The sequence below is a fragment of the Hylobates moloch genome, unplaced genomic scaffold (genome assembly GCF_009828535.3).
Source record: "Hylobates moloch isolate HMO894 unplaced genomic scaffold, HMol_V3 SCAFFOLD_12, whole genome shotgun sequence".
NCBI lineage: Eukaryota > Metazoa > Chordata > Mammalia > Primates > Hylobatidae > Hylobates > Hylobates moloch.
In genome coordinates, this window is record NW_026652287.1 from 53,652,642 (window position 1) to 53,672,166 (window position 19,525).

The 19,525-nt window shown below is 40.6% G+C and overlaps 1 protein-coding gene across 1 annotated transcript in view; it reads right to left on the reverse strand.

Moving 5' to 3' along the window:
* LOC116478771 (zinc finger protein 431-like) overlaps positions 1–19,525 on the reverse strand; it is a 46,299-nt gene that overhangs the window by 16,916 nt on the left and 9,858 nt on the right. The window contains 2 exon segments of the mRNA XM_058424609.1: positions 3,869–3,967; positions 5,069–5,195. Coding sequence (XP_058280592.1) covers positions 3,869–3,967; positions 5,069–5,195 — 226 coding nt within the window.

The window sequence follows — 19,525 nt, forward strand, 5'->3', positions numbered from 1 at the left end:
AGATGTATGGCTGACTTATCTCTTAATTACACCTCACACTGACTTAAAGTATACAAACAGAACTGCAAATTGGCTAAAATTATATAAGAAAAACTAACAAACACAACAAGCTGATGTTAAGAAACCTACACTGAAAAAACGCTAATAAGAAACTGCATAATAACAGACATGTTTACTCATAAAATCTGGTATGCAACATTAATGTACCATTAAAAAAGAATTGTCTAGATAACTACAATAGTTGACTGTGTACTCAGGGAAGGCAGGTATTTTGAATCATTGGCATGCACTGTGTGGCAGTAAAATTTCACAGAATATGCAGTATAATCATAAATAGAATAGTTTAATAAGAAACTTTTTAAATAGGCATGTAAAAAATATGATAAATTTTATGTTTTAAATATATGCTATTCTTACACAAAATTGAAACCACTGTAATTCGACTTTAGAAGCAAAGAATAGCATTACATTGCTAAATTTAAACGTATATTTTGCAAAATAGGGTTACAGCCTCTGATATGTAAAACAAATATTTAGAAATAAATTATGTTGGGCCGGGCACAATGGCTCATGCCTGTAATCCCAGCACTTCGGGAGGCTGAGGCAGGTGGATCACAAGGTCAGGAGTTTGAGACCAGCCTGGCCAATATGGTGAAACCCTATCTCTACTAAAAATACAAAAAATTAGCTAGGTGTGGTGGCACGCACCTGTAGTCCCAGCTATTCAGGAGGCTGAGGCAGGAGAATAGCTATAACCTGGGAGGTGGAGGTTGCAGTGAGCTGAGATCATGCCACTGCACTCCAGCCTGGGTGACAGATTGAGACTCCATCTCATAAAGAAGGAAAAGAAAAAAAAAGAAAAGAAAAGAAAAGAAATTATGTTATCATTTAGATATATGCTGAAGAAAGTGGGTGAAAATCCTGTAATTCCTTTTTACTGGCAGCAAACCAAAATTTATAAGTAACCATTTTAGTAATATGGAGTGCCTACCAATTATCTAATTTACTTCAGGCATAACATGTAAACTCTAGCATATTGTCCTAAATGTCTGAATCTAAAATGACAGAGAAGTTTGAAATGGAAAATAGAAAAGTAAAAATGTATAGAAAGAGTAACATCAGTGACATAAAAAAATAGAAGGTGCTCTATTTGATTATCCTCGCCACAACAAAAAAATTATTCGGTCATCCCCGACAAAAAATGCCTTCATGAGAGAGCCAGGCATCATGGCTCACATCTTTAATGGCAGCTACATGGTACACTGAGGTTGGAGAATTGCTGCAGGCCTGGATTTCAAGACCAGCCCGGATGATAAACAAGATCCCATCTCCAAAGTGCCTTTGAGAGCTTTGAGATGCAGGGAGGGAGTTGTGAAACTCTGCTAAAGCCCAAGATTAAGGAGTGTTTTTTCAGAGGACAAGCACTTATTCATGTGGGAAATTACAGGACCCTTGGTTTTGGCTGCAGATCAAGAAATGGCCCACCCAACTTGGTCCAACAGAGAATTCTGAAGTTAACTCTGTAACCACCCCAAACTCCTCCCAGTTACAGGCTAGGAAAGGTCCTGCCCTTCCAGAGACCTGGAGGAAGACACCCATTTGCAGCCATGCAGACAGGTTTACAGACCTTGGTTTTTACTGTGGTCTCTGAAGCAGTTTAATGACTCAGTTTCAGCTCTCTGAGCCACAGATCATGATCAGGTTTTCCTAAATAGAAACCCACACAGTGACCTGAGGAAACCCTCTCTGGTACTCAGTGAAAGCTGTACCCATTCACATCCTGATAGGGCCATTATATATGGAGCCAACTGCAGAAATCTGTCCTAGGATCTGCCCTACAGAGCAAAGTCTTAAAGAAGATACATAATCTGTCCAAAAATAAAATGGGAATTACAATTACCCAAGCCCTTGTGACAAGCCGTCTAAAGGGGGAATCTAGTGCAGACCCAGCAGACTTGTGACAGAGCTACAACCCCTCTTCACTACAAACCCAGAGGGCATTCCATCACCCTAGGGACACAACAGAAAAAGATCTTTACCTCCTGAAACCTGTTTATAAAAGCTAAGGAGTTGTTTGCTCCTTCAAATTCACAGATACCAATATAAAACTATATTGTGCCCATTGTCAATGCTTCTATTTTAATGTAGCACTGAAAGTGCGTGGCACAAGAATTAGTCGAGAACATTTTTTAAAAGCCATTGGAATTAAAGAGAAATAAGTAAAAAGTTGCTGTTTGTGGATCATATGATCTTATATATAAAAAAAACATAAACAGTACATTAAAATTTGTCTAAACAGCCAGGCGCGGAGGTTCACACCTGTAATCTCAGCATTTTGGGAGGCTGAGGGGGGCAAATCACAAGGTCAGGAGTTCAAGACCAGCCTGGCCAACAGAGTGAAATTCCATCTTACTAAAAATGAAAAAAAAAATTTAGCTAGGCATGGTGCCAGGTGCCTGTAGTCCCAACTACTCGGGAGGCTGAGGCAGGAGAATCGCTTGAACCTAGAATGCAGAGGTTGCAGTGAGCTGAGATTATGCCATTGCACTCCAGCCTAGACAACACAGTGAGACTGTGTCTCAAAAAAAGAAAAAAAAGAAAAATTTGTCTAAACTAATAAATACAGTCAGTAGCTTAACAAAATATAAAATTAACATAAAGTTATGATTCCATACACTTAAAACTATCTGATATAATAGAGGAAGAAAACAATCTTATTAATAATAGCATTAAAATAAATTTCTGAGAGCAAATATAACGAAGAAGGTAAAAAATCTTTACAATGAAATATATATCAATGAAAAAAATTAGAGAAGACAAAAATAAATTTTAAAATACTTCATGTTGGCCGGGCACAGTGGCTCACACCTGTAATCCTAGCACTTTGGGAGGCCAAGGTGGGCAGATCACAAGTTCAGGAGTTTGAGACCAGTCTGAACAGCACAGCAAAACCCCATCTCTATTAAAAATACAAAAAATTAGCTATGTGTGGTGGCACATGCCTGTAGTCCCAGCTACTCAGGAGGCTGAAGCAGGAGAATCGCTTGAACACAGGAGGTGGAGGTTGCAGTGAGCCAAGATTGTGCCACTGCACTCCAGCCTGATGACAGAGTGAGATTCTGTCTCAAAAAAAAAAAAAAAAAAAAAAAAAAATTCATGTCTTGGATTGAAAGAATATTGTTAAAATGCCATATTATCTAAAGTAATCTATACATTTAATAAACTCCCCATGATAATTCCAGTGGTATTTTTTTCACAATAGAAAATACAATTCTAAAATTTACAAGAAATTGTAATAAACTTCAAATAGCCAAAGCATTCTTGAGAAAAAAGAACAAAGCAGAGGGACATCATAATTTATAATTTCAAACTATATTTTAAGACTATAGTAATACAAACAGGATGGAATATGCAAAAAAATTAACAAGAAACCCCTAATGGAACAGAAATCATTACTCTCACATATTTCAGAGAGGATTCAAAAAGAGAACTAAAAAATAATTTAACAAAAAATTTTTCAAAATTATACGGATATTTGTGTGTCCCCCAAAACAATAAAAAAGCAGTCAGATTATATGCTATGATAGTCTTTTATATGCTATGACAAGAACTTTGGCTCTCATTGTAGACTTGAAGAAAGATCCCCCAAGGAAAAGTAGAATTCTTAGAGAATTTAAAAGCGTAAGACAGAAGATGTTCCTATGTAAGAAAAAATTTTAAGAAAATATTCAGGCCTCCTAGAAACTACATGCTTTATAACACAGCTTCCCAAGTCACGTTGTAAGGACTGGCACATTTTCCTTTTTTTTTTTTTTTTAACCTTTGGACCTCTCATCTGTGTCATCTGTTTTTTTTCACTCTCACCTACCTGGGGGTTCATCCACCATCTCCTGTCTCTTCATATTCCAGGGCTCTTTTTCTTGCTCCAGACAGGTGACTGGGTCTTGCTTAGAGACAGCAATACCTGCTTTATTAAAAATAAATAACATGAATCTTGCCTATATTCTCTAATTACTAACCTAGTACTGTGCTCAGTAAAAAGGATGTGACAGAATATTCCAGAAAATTAATCAAAAGGCTGGGCGCAGTTGCTCATGCCTGTAATCTCAGCACTTTGGGAGGCCGAGACGGACAGATCGCCTGAGGTCAGGAGTTTGCCTGTCCAACATGGTGAAACCCCATCTCTACTAAAAATACAAAATTAGCTGGGCATGGTGGCAGATGCCTGTAGTCCCAGCTACTCCAGAGGCTGAGGAGGAGATTGCTTGGACCCGGGAGGTGGAGGTGGCAGTGAGCCAAGATAGTGCCATTGCACTCCAGCCTAGGCAACAAGAGCAAACTTCCATCTCAAAAATAAAAAGGTGTTTTAGCCAGGCGCAGTGGCTCACGCCTGTAATCCCAGCAGTTTGGAAGGGCGAGGCGGGCGGATCTCCTGAGGTCAGGAGTTTGAGACCAGCCTGGCCAACATGGTGAAACACCGTACCTACTAAAAATACAAAAATTTGCTGAGCGTGGAGGTGTGCACCTGTAATCCCAGCTACTTAGGAGGCTGAGGCAGGAGAATCGCTTGAACCTGGGGTGGAGGTTGCAGTGAGCCAAGATCGCACCATTGCACTCCAGCCTGGGTGACAGGGTGAGATTCCATCTCAAAAAAAATAAATAAATAAAATAAAATAAATCCAAAAATACTAATTAAAGAGAGACATCTCTAACTATTTAGAAAATATTTTAAATTTGTAGGTTTTTAATTTTACTACCTTAATCAAAAATTGGTGATGGCAAATAGATTTTAAGATATGGGCAATGATATTTTATGCCACTAAATTTCTGGAATTATCACTAATCTAGAGTGAAGGATACACATCAGCTCAGGAATGTGGAAAGTTCAGGTCAGGATGAAACATGTTGAAGGAATTCTTTTCTACATGGACAAATCATCAAGATTTTCTTGAAAACTGGGATCAGAAACTCATTTATACAAAGCATAAATTACCAAAAAAATTCTACAAAAAAAGGGACATAAAACGTTTAGGGCATATTAAGAATTGCGTATTAAAATTATTCTCACCCAAGAAGACCAGGTTTTTGTAGTTCTCTAACATCACATTCATATATAAATTCTGCTGAGCAGGGCTCAGGCATTCCCACTCCTCCAGAGAGAATTCTATGGCCACATCCCTAAATGTCAATGTCTCCTGAAAAACACATACACACAGACACACGTATATTTACCAAGTGGCCATAGGCAGAATTTATTATTTGAGCTAAGGTGAAATGAGAGAGTAAAGAGAACTGATTCTGACTTATAAGAATAACTGAAATTATCCAATAATTTTTAACACAGAAATATTTTCTAATGTATTCTCTTACTCTGAGGGCAGAGAATGGCCTAAGATCCACAACACCAGTGCATATATGATACTTCTCTGGATGATAAAATATATAATTAAGGACACAAACACAAACGTATACATTATTGAGTGCCATACTTACATCATAATGAGTTGTGTATATTTTTCAGACAAAGAAAGACATGTTGAGTCAGAAGGTACCTCTCAAATTTAAATGTGCACAATAAACTGGAGATCTTGTCGTGAAGATTTTTTTATATTTTTCAGAAGATCTGGAATAAAGTCTGAGTTTTTAAAATTCTAACAAGGTCACTAGTAATGCCAATGTTTTTATCCCAGGAAGACTATTTTGTCAAACATTAGGCAAGCGAAAGAGACTGTTTTTCCCAATGTTTCTGGCTTGTAAACAAAGTTGTGTCCTCATTTTCCAAAGACAGATACATGCAAAAAAAAATACAAACCAAAAAACCTAAGAAAAAAGGGCAGGCACCAGATTAATTATGATGGTTTATGCACATTAGCTGTATAAAGATACTTAATAATAAAGATAAAAATAATTAACTCTATAGTGAAAAAAAGAGAGCTCTTTAACCAAGTAAATTATTAACATCAACTACACTAGAACAAATTTTTATGATGTGCTGATGCACACAGAAGAACATAGCATCACTGCTGAGATATTGCCCCTCAAAAAGTCAATTATAGACTGAATTTAACCATTAAAAAAATTAGTTTTATGCAAAGGTCAAGATATCTCCCGCATTCCATAATTTTAATAATGATTTTAAGTAGTCTTTCTTTAGCACTCTAGAGAGCAGGTATCTCTTAATAATTTTTTCACAACTTCCTGGGTTTAGATGAAACCACAACATTATATGTTCTCCATCTTTACTAAGGACCCCAGCTTTCCCCCAAAAGGAATCTTGAGTATCCACATCTTCCCATGTTCAACAGCCACAAAAGGAACACTTTTAGTATGGCAGATCATAAATTCATGGTAGGAATTCTGCATTGCATATAAGAAGTCATGATGTAGAGAAGGGTCTGGTACATAGGAAACAATGTTTTTGTTTTTTTTTTTTGAGACAGTTTCAGTCTTGTTGCCCAGGCTGAAGCGCAATGGTGTGATCTCCGCTCACCACAACCTCCGTCTCTCAGGTTCAAGTGATTCTCCTGCCTCAGCCTCCTAGTAGCTAGGATGACAGGCATGTGCTACCATGCCTGTCTAATTTTGTATTTTTAGTAGAGACGGGGTTTATCCATCTTGGTCAGGCTGGTCTTGAACGCCCAACCTCAAGTGATCCACCTGCCTCGGCCTCCCAAAATCCTGGGATTAAAGGCATGAGCCACCGCGCCCAGCTGGAAACAAATATTTTTTAGAGACCCTTGACTATCACAAGAATTTCTTAAAGTACCTGAAACAAACTCATTGGGGAGGAAAAACACAAGCAGAGAAGGTCTGCAAGTACTAAACGCATGGCACTCCAGGAAGCAGAGTGGACACAGCTCTTGATCTGAGACATGTTTAGCTGAAAAGAAGCCATTATTCCTCTTTCTCCCCCTCCTCTGGAAATCCTTTTCAGATAAAATTCTCTGGACAAGTAACACCTGCATCTTGAGAAAATTCCCTTAAAGGCATCAGCACCACCTGCTTACCTACTAGTGTCACACCCACAGACAGAAGGACCAAGACCAAAAAGTCCATGCATTTCTCTCCTTTATAACAGAAGAGATTCAGGAAAAAATGAGCCGCTCCATGGAAATAAAAATATATGTTCCTCTTTTCCTGTCCACAGGTGCCCTCCCCTGCCACAGACACCAGCAAATTCTGCTACAGTAATGGAAATATGCACCACACAGTCCTGTCCCTACCAAACCCAAACTGAACAGGCCCTGTGACCACCCTTTAGTGCAAAGGTGGCACTTCACTCTCATAAATGTATTTTGAAGCCTTCATACTTGATTCTGGCCTCAGCTTAGAGTCACATGAGGCCCTTCATTAAAACAACATGGATGGTTCCACCCAGAACAATAAACAGAAACTGTGGAAAGGGCACAAGTAAAGAGATTTCTGCAAATTTTTTTTTTTGAGACGGAGTTTCACTCCCTTACCAGGCTCGAGTGTAATGGTGCAACCTCAGCTCACTGCCACATCCACCTCCCAGGTTCAAGTGATCCTGCCTCAGCCTCCCAAGTAGCTGGGATTACAGGCACACAGCACCACACCCAGCTAATTTTTGTATTTTCAGTAGAGTCAGGATTTCACCATGTAATCCTAATGAGAGGAGTGGGCTGATAAGCACTGCCTCTCAGGCTTTAATGAGCTTAAAAATTACTTAGTCATTTAGCATTAGGTGTATCTCCTAATGCTGTCCCTCCCCCCTCCCCCCACCCCACAACAGTCCCCGGAGTGTGATGTTCCCCTTCCTGTGTCCATGAGTTCTCATTGTTCAATTCCCACCTACGAGTTAATGGATGCAGCAAAACAACATGGCACATGGATACATATGTAACAAACCTGCACATTGTGCACATGTACCCTAAAACCTAAAGTATAATAATTAAAAAAATAATAAAAATTAAAAAAAATAAAATAAAATAGTCTGATGAAAAAAAATTACTTGGTAATAGGATCAGGAGCAGTGACTCACACCTGTAATCCCAGCACTTTGGGACGCAGAGGGGGGCGGATCACCTGAGGTCTGGAGTTCAAGACCAGCCTGACAAACAGGGAGAAACCTCATCTCTACTAAAAATAAAAAATTAGCTGGCGTGGTGGTGCATGCCTGTAATCCCAGCTACTCAGGAGGCTGAGGCAGGAGAATCGCTTAAACCCGGGGTGCAGAGGTTGCAGTGAGACGAGATCATGCCATTGCACTTCAGCCTGGGTGACAGAGCGAGACTCCGTCTCAAAAAAAACCAAAATTACTTGGGAATTTTGGTCCCAATCTATGTAATGTGAATCTGCAGGTTTGGAAAAAGTCCATGAATGGGTGTTTCAAACAAGTCCCCTGCCAATGCTGATGTTGCTACCCCGGGTTCATTATTAGCAGTAGTTAGAGAAAGCAGGCACTGCACAGAGTCCCTTACACTCAGCTCTGTTGTCACAACACAAATATTTCTGATACAAATGGAGACAACCAATCTCCATCCAAACGTTTCATATTCTTTGCTGGCTCTTTGAAGTTTACAGAGGAAACAGAAAGCAGCAATTTCAGAATAATTCTGCATTTGAAAAACAACATGTAAACATGTAATAATGCAATGTTTATTAAGCAGGTACTATCTGCTCAAGAGTATGTTACAAAGCACTGTGTGAGGAATAACACATTATGTGACTTAATCCACATAACACCCTGGAAGTTGACTCTAAGTGTTCAATAATTCCCAGGATTTAGATAAAGGGTTCAGCATTTTTATTTCTTCGTCTGTTTCTCTGTCATTTTAAAAAATAAAATGTATAGAATAAAAGCTAAATATAGACAGATAGGAGGGATACAGAATGAGAATTTAATGTAGTTTAGAGAAATTTTTATTGTGTTTATATTTACTTTTTTGTTACTTGTGGAGCAACTACTGGATCTGCAGGAATAGAAAACAAGTTGCTAAATGGAATATTTCTGTAAGCACTGGTTTTAACACAAAATTTAAAAATTAGGATCCCAAAATATACAGTTTATTTTTCTCATTTACCTGCTTTTGGGTTTCTGAAATTTTGAGCACCAGCTCTAGAAAGGTAGCAAGATTCACCAGCAAAAATTCTCATCTTTTTAAATCAGTTTTGTGAGACAAGACTCCAGGGTGGGGCCAGACCTAAATAAGGGTTCCAAAAAGGATGAATCTGGTCGGGTGTGGTGGTCACACCTATAATCCCAGCACTTTGGGAGGCTGAGGTGGGTGGGTTGCCTGAGGTCAGGAGTTCAAGACCAGCCTGGCCAAAATGGTGAAACCCTGTCTCCACTAAAAATACAAAAATTGTCGGGTACAATGGCTCATGCCTGTAATCCCAGCACTTTGGGAGGGTGAGGCAGGTGGATCACCTGAGGTCAGGAGTTCAAAACCAGCCTGTCCAACATGGTGAAACCCCGTCTCTACTAAATATACAAAAATTAGATGGGCATGGTGGCAGGCGCCTGTAATCCCAGCTACTCAGGAGGCTGCGGCAGGAGAATCGCTTGGACCCTGTAGGTGGAGGTTGCAGTGTGCCAAGATCATGCCACTGCATTTCAGCCTGAGCGACAGAGCAAGACACCATCTCAAGAAAACACACACACACACACACACACACAATCAGCTGGATGTGGTGGTGGGCACCTGTAATCCCAGTTACTTGGGAGGCTGAGGCACAAGAATTGCTCGAACCTGGGAGGCAGAGGCTGCACCACTACACTCCAGCCTGGGAAACAAGAGCAAGACTCCAACTGAAAACAAACAAACAAAAAAGGGGTGAAGGCTTGGTGTGGTAGCTCACGCCTGTAATCCCAACACTTTGGGAGGCCTAGGCAGGAAAATCACATGAGGTTGGGGGTTCAAGTCAGTCTTACCAACGTGGAGAAAATTTATCTCTACTCAAAATACAAAAATTAGCCGGGCATGGTGGCGCAAGCGTGTAATCCCAGCTACTCGGGAGGATGAGGCGGGAGAATCACTTGAACCAGGGAGGTGAAGGTTGCAGTGAGCCTAGATTGTGCCATTGCACTCCAGCCTGGGCAACAAGAGCAAAACTCCATCTTAAACAAACAAACAAACAAACAAAACAGACCTGGGTTAGGCAGTGGACCCTCTGTAGAATTCTGTTCTCTATGCCACTGGGGTATTTCCAGTTCAGTTTTTCCTAAGCTTACCTAAGAGAAACTAAAATCCCAGAGTTTATGTAACTTTAATCTGCCCTTTCAATGTTATAACATATAATAATAAGCAACTTAAACAAATCTCTCAAGGTTTTCTAGGATAATTTTATCAGATGATATATATGTATTCTTAGCAAGGTAAAAGAAAGACAAATAATAATAACAATTCTCCTGTCCATAAATATCCCTTCAGATGATATCAGAAGTCACAACAATATAAAAAAAAAGTGGCTCAAATAAAGCTCAAGTTTTTTTGTACACATCTATTCATTGTACTAACCATACGATGCTTAATTCAACCATGTGCCCAGTTGCTAGTCTACACTAAAAGTTCCTGGATGGTAGGGATCATGACTGCTTGCTTGCTTGCTTTCTTTCTCTTTCTTTTTCTTTTCTTTCTTTCTTTCTCTCTCTCTCTCTCTCTTTCTCTCTCTCTCTCTCTCTTTCTCTCTCTCTCTCTTTCTCTCTCTCTTTCGAGATGGAACTTTGCTCTGTCACCAGGCTGGAGTTCAGTGGCATGATCTCAGCTCACTGCAACCTCCACCTCCCAGGTTCAAGAGATTCTCCTGCCTCAGCCTCCTGAGGCACGTGCCACCAAGCCCAGCTAATTTTTGTATTTTTAGCAGAGAGGAGTTTCACCACGTTGGCCAGGATGGTCTTGATATTTTGACCTCATGATCCACCCACCTTGGCCTCCCAAAGTGCTGGGATTACAGGCATGATCCACCACACCTGGTTCATCTATGTTTTGAATGACCATATGAAATGGAAGCAATTAGTTTATTTGTTTGAGTCACCAGACCTCCTCTTTGTCTTTCACCTAAGCACCAGGAAACTGGAGAAACTCTCATCTTGGTACCAACTAAAGTGACCTCTTGTATGAGGGGAGTAAAAAACACAAGATAACTTCTTTCTCTTATACTGAGAGAAGCAGAATTAATCACTCTTGTCAGCCTGACACAGTTCTGCCCTGGACATCCTCAAATGTCTCAAAGATGCCTAGGTGATTGTGAGAGGGTTCTTAGTGATCCAGGGCTGAGGGCCCACTGATAAGCCAGGATGGAGAGACTCAGGCTGATTCTAAATAGAAAATGGAACTGCTCTGGTGGAGCTCCAGAACCTGGATCACCTGTCCTGATTCATGCACTTTTGGGTAAGAGGAAGGACAAGAATACTCTGCTCCAGCATGACATTTTACAGGTAGGTACAGTTGTGGTTGTCATGGCTCTGGATATTTTGTGGCCTTGATCTCTCACTCTTAAGATGCTTTTTAAACTTAAAGATTCTGTCATTAGACTCTACACCTGGAGCCTCTTACATAACTGTAACAGGTCATTAAACAAGATCTAAAAAGCTTAAAAAGCCACACTCTCAAAGGGGGGTTTCAGATGTCTATGTTGACATCTCGCAATGCAGAAAATGTCTCCTATTGGTTTTCTGTATATTGTCTATCCAAAGTCTGGCCCTGTCTTGTGAATCCCAGGCAGAAGCAAGATGTTATGTGCAGATTCTAGGTGGGATCAACCTGGCTTGCATCCTTGGGTGTTACATCAAGTAGAGTACAATCAAAGGAAAAATCTCCTCATAGAGGCTGTTCCAGCATACTCTAAGTAATATGTCCACCTATTAAAAAAAAAAAAGGCTGAGGCAACATGAGTAGAGAGTTCATTTGGGCCAAGTTTAGGACTGTAACCTTGGAGCAAAAATACATCCTCCAAAGACTGAACAATAACAACAGCAACAAAACAGAATCCCTGAATAGGCCAACAAGTTCCAAAATTGAATTAGTAATAAATAGCCTAATAATCAAAAAAAGAACAGGACCAGACAAATTTGTAGCTGAATTCTACCCGATGTACGAAGAGCTGGTATCAATTCTACCAAAATTATTTTAAAATACTGAGCAAAAGGGACTCCTTTTCAACTCATTATATAAGAATAGCATCAGCCAGGTGCGGTGGCTCATGCCTGTAATCCCAGCACTTTGAAAGGCCGAGGCGGGCAGATCATGAGGTCAAGGGATCGAGACAATCCTGACCAACATGGTGAAACCCTGTCTTTATGAAAAACACAAAAATTACCTGGGTGTGGTGGCCCAGGCCTGTAGTCCCAGCTACTTGTGAGGCTAAGGCAGGAGAATCACTTGAGCTCGGGAGGCGGAGGTTGCGGTAAGCCGAGATCGCGCCACTGCACTCCAGCCTGGCAACAGGGTGAGACTCCGCCTTCAACAACAACAAAAAAAAGAATAGCATCATTCTGATACCAAAACCTGGCAGAGATAAAACAAAAACTAGAAAACTTCAGGCCAATATCCTTGATGAACACTGAAGAAAACATTCTCAACAAAATACTGGCAAACCAAATCCAGGAGAACATCAAGTTAATCCAGTGTGATCAAGTAGGCTGTATCTCTGGTATGCAAGGTTTTTTCAAAATAAAACAATTAATGAATATTATTCATCACATAAACAGAACTGAAGACAAAACCCACAAGATTATCTCAATAGATGCTAAAAACACTTTCAATATAATTTAACATCCTTCATGTTTAAAACCCTCAACAAACTAGGCATTGAAGGTACATACTTCAAAATAATGAGTCATCTATGACAAACTTACAGCCAACATACTGAATGGACACAAGCCAGACACATTCCTCCTTGAAAACTGGCATAAGACAAGAATGCCTTCCCTCAAAACTCCTATTCAACACAGAATTGGAAGTCCTGGCCACAGCAATCAGGAAAAAGATTAAAATAAAAGACATCCAAAAAAGAAGAGAGGAAGTCAAACTATCCTTATGTTCAGATGACAAGATTCTATTATCTTCAAAACTCTACAGTCTTAGCAAAAAGCTGTTTAAACTGATAAACAACTCCAGCAAAGTTTCAGGGTACTAAATCAATAGCATCCCTTCACATCAACAACATCCAAGCTGAAAGCCAAATCAAAAACGTAATCCCATTCACAATTGCCACAAAAAGAATGGAATATCTAGGAATACAGCTAACCAGAGAGGTGAAAGATCTCTATAACAAGAATGACAAAATACTGCTTAAAGAAGTCAGAGATGGCCAGGCCCAGTAGCTCACGCCTGTAATCCCAGCACTTTGGGAGGCCAAGGTGGGCGGATCATGAGGTCAGGAGTTCGAGACCAGCCTGACCAACATGCTGAAACCCTGTCTCTACTAAAAATACAAAAAAAAATTAGCCAGACATGGTGGCACATGACTGTAATCCCAGCTACTTGGGAAGCTGAGGCAGGAGAATAGCTTGAACCAGGGAGGCAGAGGTTGCAGTGAGCTGAGATCGCACCATTGCACTCCAGCCTGGGTGACAGAGCAAGATTCCGTCTCAACAACAACAAAAGAAGTCAGAGATGACACAAACAAATTAAAAAAACATGTTATGCTCACAGATAGAAAAGACCAATATTATTAAAATGGCCAAACTGCCCAAAGACATTTACGAATTCAATGATATTTGTATCAAACTACCAAAACATTGTTAACTAAAAAATAACTATTTTAAAATTTATATGGAACCAAAATGAGCCTGAATTGCCAAGGCTATTTTAAGCAAAAAGAACAAAGCTAGAGGCATTACATTACCTCACTTCAAACCACACTCACTAGAGGGCTACGGTAACGAAAGCAGCACAGTATTGGTACAAAAATAGACTCACAGAACAAGGCAACAGAATACAGAGCAAAAAAAAAAAAAAAAAAAACTTCATTAAAAAGTAGACAAATGGCTGGGTGTGGTGGCTCACGCCTGTAATCCCAGCACTTTGGGAGGCCGAGGCGGGTGGATCATGGGGTCAATGGGGTCAGGGGTTCGAAACCAGCCTGGCCAACATGGTGAAACTCCGTCTCTACTAAAAAAATACAAAAAAATTAGCCAGGCGTGGTGGCGTGCACCTGTAATCCCAGCTACTCAGGAGGCTGAGGCAGGAGAATAGCTTGAACCTAGGAGGCGGAGGTTGCAGTGAGCCAAGGTCCCACCACTATAGTCCAGCCTGGGACAGAGCAAGACTCTGTCTAAAAAAAAAAAGTAGGCAAAAAACATGAACAGATGCTTTTCAAAAGAAGACAAACGTGGCCAACAAGCATGTGCAACAAATGCTCACCACTTATCACTAGAGAAATGCAAAAAACAAACAAGCAAAAAAAGACCACAATGAGATACCACCTCACACCAATCAGAATGGCTGTTAGAAAGTCAATAATAGGCTTTGTACAGTAATCCCATGGCAAAACTCTGTCTCTACTAAAAATACAAAAATTAGCCAGGCGTGATGGCACATGCCTGTAGTCCCAGCTACATGGGAGGCTGAGGCAGGAGAATTGCTTGAACCCAGGAGGCAGAGGTTGCAGTGAGGTGAGACGGTGCCACTGCACTCTAGTCTGGGTGACAGAGTAAGACTCCATCTCAAGCAAACAAACAAAGACATAAAACAAACCTAATTGCCTATTAATGGTAGACTAGATTAAAATAATATGGTATGGTTGGGTGAGGTGGTTCACACTTGTAATCTCAGCACTTTGGGAGGCCGAGGCAGGTGGATCGCCTTAGCTCAAGCATTCAAGACCAGCCTGGGCAACATGGCAAAACTCATCTCTACAAAAGATAGAAAAAGAAGTTAGCTGGGCATGGTGGTGCATGGTTGTAGTCCCAGCTACTTTGGGGGCTGAAGTAAGAGGGTGCCTTGAGCCTGGAAGGTTGAAGCTGAAGTGAGTCAAGATTGCACCACTGCACTTCACCCTGTGTGACAAAGTGAAACACTGTCTACAAATAAATTAATTAAATAAAATAGAAGATTTAATAAAAACAAAGTATGGTACATAAACATCATGGAAGATTATGTGGCCATTAAAAAAAAAAACAAGATTAAGTTATTTGCAGCAACATAGATGATGCTGGAGACCATTATCCTTAGAAAGCTAAAGTGAAACAAAACCAAATGCACGCTATCATTTATGAGAACTAAATAATAATAACACATGGACACAAAGAAGGGAACGACAGACATTGAGGCCTAGTTGAGAATGCAGAATGAAAGGACAAAAAGGATCAGAAAAAAATACCTGTTCGGTGTTACGCTTAGTACCTCAGTGACAAAACAATCTACACCAAACCCCCATGACACAATTATTTTACCCATATAACAAAGCTGCACATGGACCCCTTAACCAAAAAGAAAAGTTAAAAGAAAAAAAAATCCATGCATGGGGAAGAATGCAATGTAGGTGCAAGGAGTTGTTTGTTCTACAGTTGGTGGCCCAGGTGGGGCTGGACTCTGATTTATTTTTGTGTGCATGCAGGCAGATGAGATTATGAACAAGTGGCCCAGAACCCTAGGTTGGTGGGGAAAACAGGTCGTTGCTGCAGATTCAGTGTCTGGGTGTGGGGATATGCCAAGGAGACTTGTAGACACTTTTGGGGGTTTTTGTCAAGAAACACTAAAATCAACAATGCTGTAGTGAAATTCCTGAGGGTAGTGCCTAGTGCTGGGAGGGGTGTGGATACATCAATGTCTAGTGGGCATGTTTGGGAGTGGGTGGGAATCCTGTGGTGGCAGCTTTGCGAAAAGGGGGTCTGTCATCAGAGCTCCTTTCCTTGAAGTTTTCATCCTCTTCATTCCTGGCATGAGCCCTGGGATCCCAAGACAATGGGCAGTGTGAAAGCCTGTGTGCAGGAGAGCAGAGTCTCCCATTTGCAGACACTCAGAGTTTTATACTAGGACAGGGCTCTGTGATATCTTTCTTCTGCCACCAAATCTGTAGAGTTTGCTGAACACCAAGCAATTCTCCAACAGCAACTCAGTGTCTAGCATTTGAATTCTGACACCCACCCAGAGTCAGCATAGACCCTGATTCAGATCTCAGTCCCACAACATTGTCCTCATTCCAGATGCCAGTGACAAACCCCATAGGCTCATCTATGATTCTGAGCTACTGTTTAAAAATTGGGGACTCCCCAAGGTAATTTATAGATTCAATGCCATCCCCATCAAGCTACCAATGACTTTCTTCACAGAACTGGAAAAAAATTACTTTAAAGTTCATATGGAACCAAAAAAGAGCCCACATTGCCAAGTCAATCCTAAGCCAAAAGAACAAAGCTGGAGGCATCATGCTACCTGACTTCAAACTATACTACAAGGCTACAGTAACCCAAACAGCATGGTACTGGTACCAAAACAGAGATACAGACCAATGGAACAGAACAGAGCACTCAGAAATAATGCCGCATATCTACAACTACCTGATCTTTGACAAACCTGACAAAAACAAGAAATGGGGAAACGATTCTCTATTTATATTAATAAATGGTGCTGGGAAAACTGTCTAGCCATGTGTAGAAAGCTGAAAGTGGATCCCTTCCTTATGCCTTATACAAAAATTAATTCAAGATGGATTAAAGACTTAAATGTTAGACCTAAAACCATAAAAACCCTAGAAGAAAACCTAGGCAATACCATTCAGGACATAGGCGTGGGCAAGGACTTCATATCTAAAACACCAAAAGCAATGGCAACAAAAGCCAAAATTGACAAATGGGATCTAATTAAACTAAAGGGCTTCTGCACAGCAAAAGAAACTACCATCAGAGTGAACAGGCAACCTACAGAATGGGAGAAAATGTTTGCAATCTACTCATCTGACAAAGGGCTAATATCCAGAATCTACAATGAACTCAAACAAATTTACAAGAAAAAAACAACCCCATCAAAAAGTGGGCAAAGGACATGAACAGACACTTCTCAAAAGAAGACATTTATGCAGCCAAAAGACACATGAAAAAAATGCTCATCATCACTGGCCATCATCAGAGAAATGCAAATCAAAACCACAATGAGATACCATCTCACACCAGTTAGAATGGTGATCATTAAAAAGTCAGGAAACAACAGGTGCTGGAGAGGATACGGAGAAATAGGAACACTTTTACACTGTTGGTGGGACTGTAAACTAGTTCAACCATTGTGGAAGTCAGTGTGGCGATTCCTCAGGGATCTAGAACTAGAGATACCATTTGACCCAGCAATCCCATTACTGGGTATACACCCAAAGGATTATAAATCATGCTGCTATAAAGACACATGCACACGTTTACTGCGGCACTATTCACAATAGTGAAGACTTGGAACCAAGCCAAATGTCCAACAATGATAGACTGGATTAAGAAAATGTGGCACATATACACCATGGAATACTATGCAGCCATAAAAAATGATGAGTTTGTGTCCTTTGTGGGGACATGGATGAAGCTGGAAACCATCATTCTCAGCAAACTATCACAAGGACAAAAAACCAAACACCGCATGTTCTCACTCATAGGTGGGAATTGAACCATGAGAACACACGGACACAGGAAGGGGAACATCACACACCGGGGCCTGTTGTGGGGTGGGGGGAGGGCGGGATAGCATTAGGAGATATACCTAATGTTAAATGACGAGTTAATGGGTGCAGCACACCAACATGGCACATGTATACATACGTAACTAACCTGCATGTTGTGCACATGTACCCTAAAACTTAAAGTATAATAATAAAAAAAAATTGGGGACTCCCAACGGGCACGGCCTGTAATCCCAGTACTTTGGGAGGCTGAGGGAGGTGGCTCAACTGAGTTTGGGAGTTTGAGACCAGCCTGACCAACATGAAGAAACCCCATCTCTACTAAAAATACAAAAATTAGATGGGCATGGTGGTGGGTGCCTGCAATCCCAGCTACTACGGAGGCTGAGGCAGGAGAATCACTTAAACCTGGAAGGCAGAGGTTGCGGTGAGCCAAGATCGCGGCACCGCACTCCAACCTGGACAACAAGAGCGAAACTTCATCTCAAAAAAGAAAAAAATTGGGGACTCCCACAGCCTTCCTCAAGTTCAATAATTAGATCAAGCTACTCACAGAACTCAGCAAAACACTGTAGTTATGCTTACTAGTTTATTATAAAAAGTACAACCCAGGAAAAGTCAAATGGAAGAAATGTATATGACAAAGAAAAGAGGTGGGGAATGATGAATCACAAACATAATCTGGGTAAACAGCTGTGATTAATAAAATCCTCATTCTTTGTGTTTTCTAGAAATAGTTTATGGAAAGAAACACCCTTCCCATTATGACTTAGATGGTGCTCTCTTTTCTTATTTATCACATAGCCAGATACAGACTGTCAGAGGCGTATTGAACCAGAGCAACTCCATTTGGAATAGAGGCTGAGTAAAATAAGGCTGAGACCCACTGGGCTGCATTCCCAGATGGTTAGGCATTCTAACTCACAAGATGAGATAGGAGGTCAGCACAAGATACAGGTCATAAAGACCTGGCTGATAACACAGGTTGCAGTATAGAAGCTGGATAAAACCCACCAAAATTAACATGGTGATGAGAGTGACCTGTGGTTGTCTTCTCTGCTACACTCCCACCAGTGCTATGATAGCTTATAAATGCCATGGCAACATCAGGAAGTTATCTTAAAATAGTTTAAAAAACAGAGGCATAAATATTCCACCCCTTGTTTAGAATATAATCAAGAAATAACCATAAAAATGTGCAACTATGGAGAAAGCCATTCTTTTATTTATTTACTTTCTTCATTAACTTGCTATCACTTTACTCTATGGACTCGCCCTCAATTCTTTCTTGAGCGTGATCTAAGAACCCTCTCTTGGGGTCTGGATCAGAACTTCTTTCCTAACATCTTTCTGGCAACCACAAAGGGACTATACTTAAGAGACCTCTGACTCAAAGGAAAATCATCTGCATGCACCAATTGGCTGACTTTGGGTGAGTAGTGTGCATATACATGAGTAAAGGATGGGATTGGGTTAGAGGCACAACCCAGGAGAATTAGAGTCTCTCCTAAAATACAGTGGGTTAAAGTCTCCTCTTAATAAAAGACAAGGATGCTCGACTGAACTTGGATTTGAGGCCGAGCTTAGAAAGGTTATATTCCTTCCTAAGATTTAGAAAGTCAGAGATCCCTCTCAGTAAAATCCGTCTCAGCTAAGAACTAGTTTGACACTATTGCTATTCTCTTTGAATTAATCTGTCTTGCACTCTTTGCTGATGGCTATGCGTGACAGAATTAGGCATCTATAGGACCATGGGACATGGGGATCTTTTTCTTGTCCAAAAGGGAAAATTTAAGTGCTAATGGGACTGTTGGAAAAAAATCTCTTTCCTACCAAGAAGCAGCCACCTGAACTTTTTATTATCGCTGTAATGGGTAGGTCTTTCTCTGGCCCCCCTCAGCTCTTTGCCTTCCCACCCTGCCACAGACAATGCTTTTTCTCTTTCTTATTTTCTATT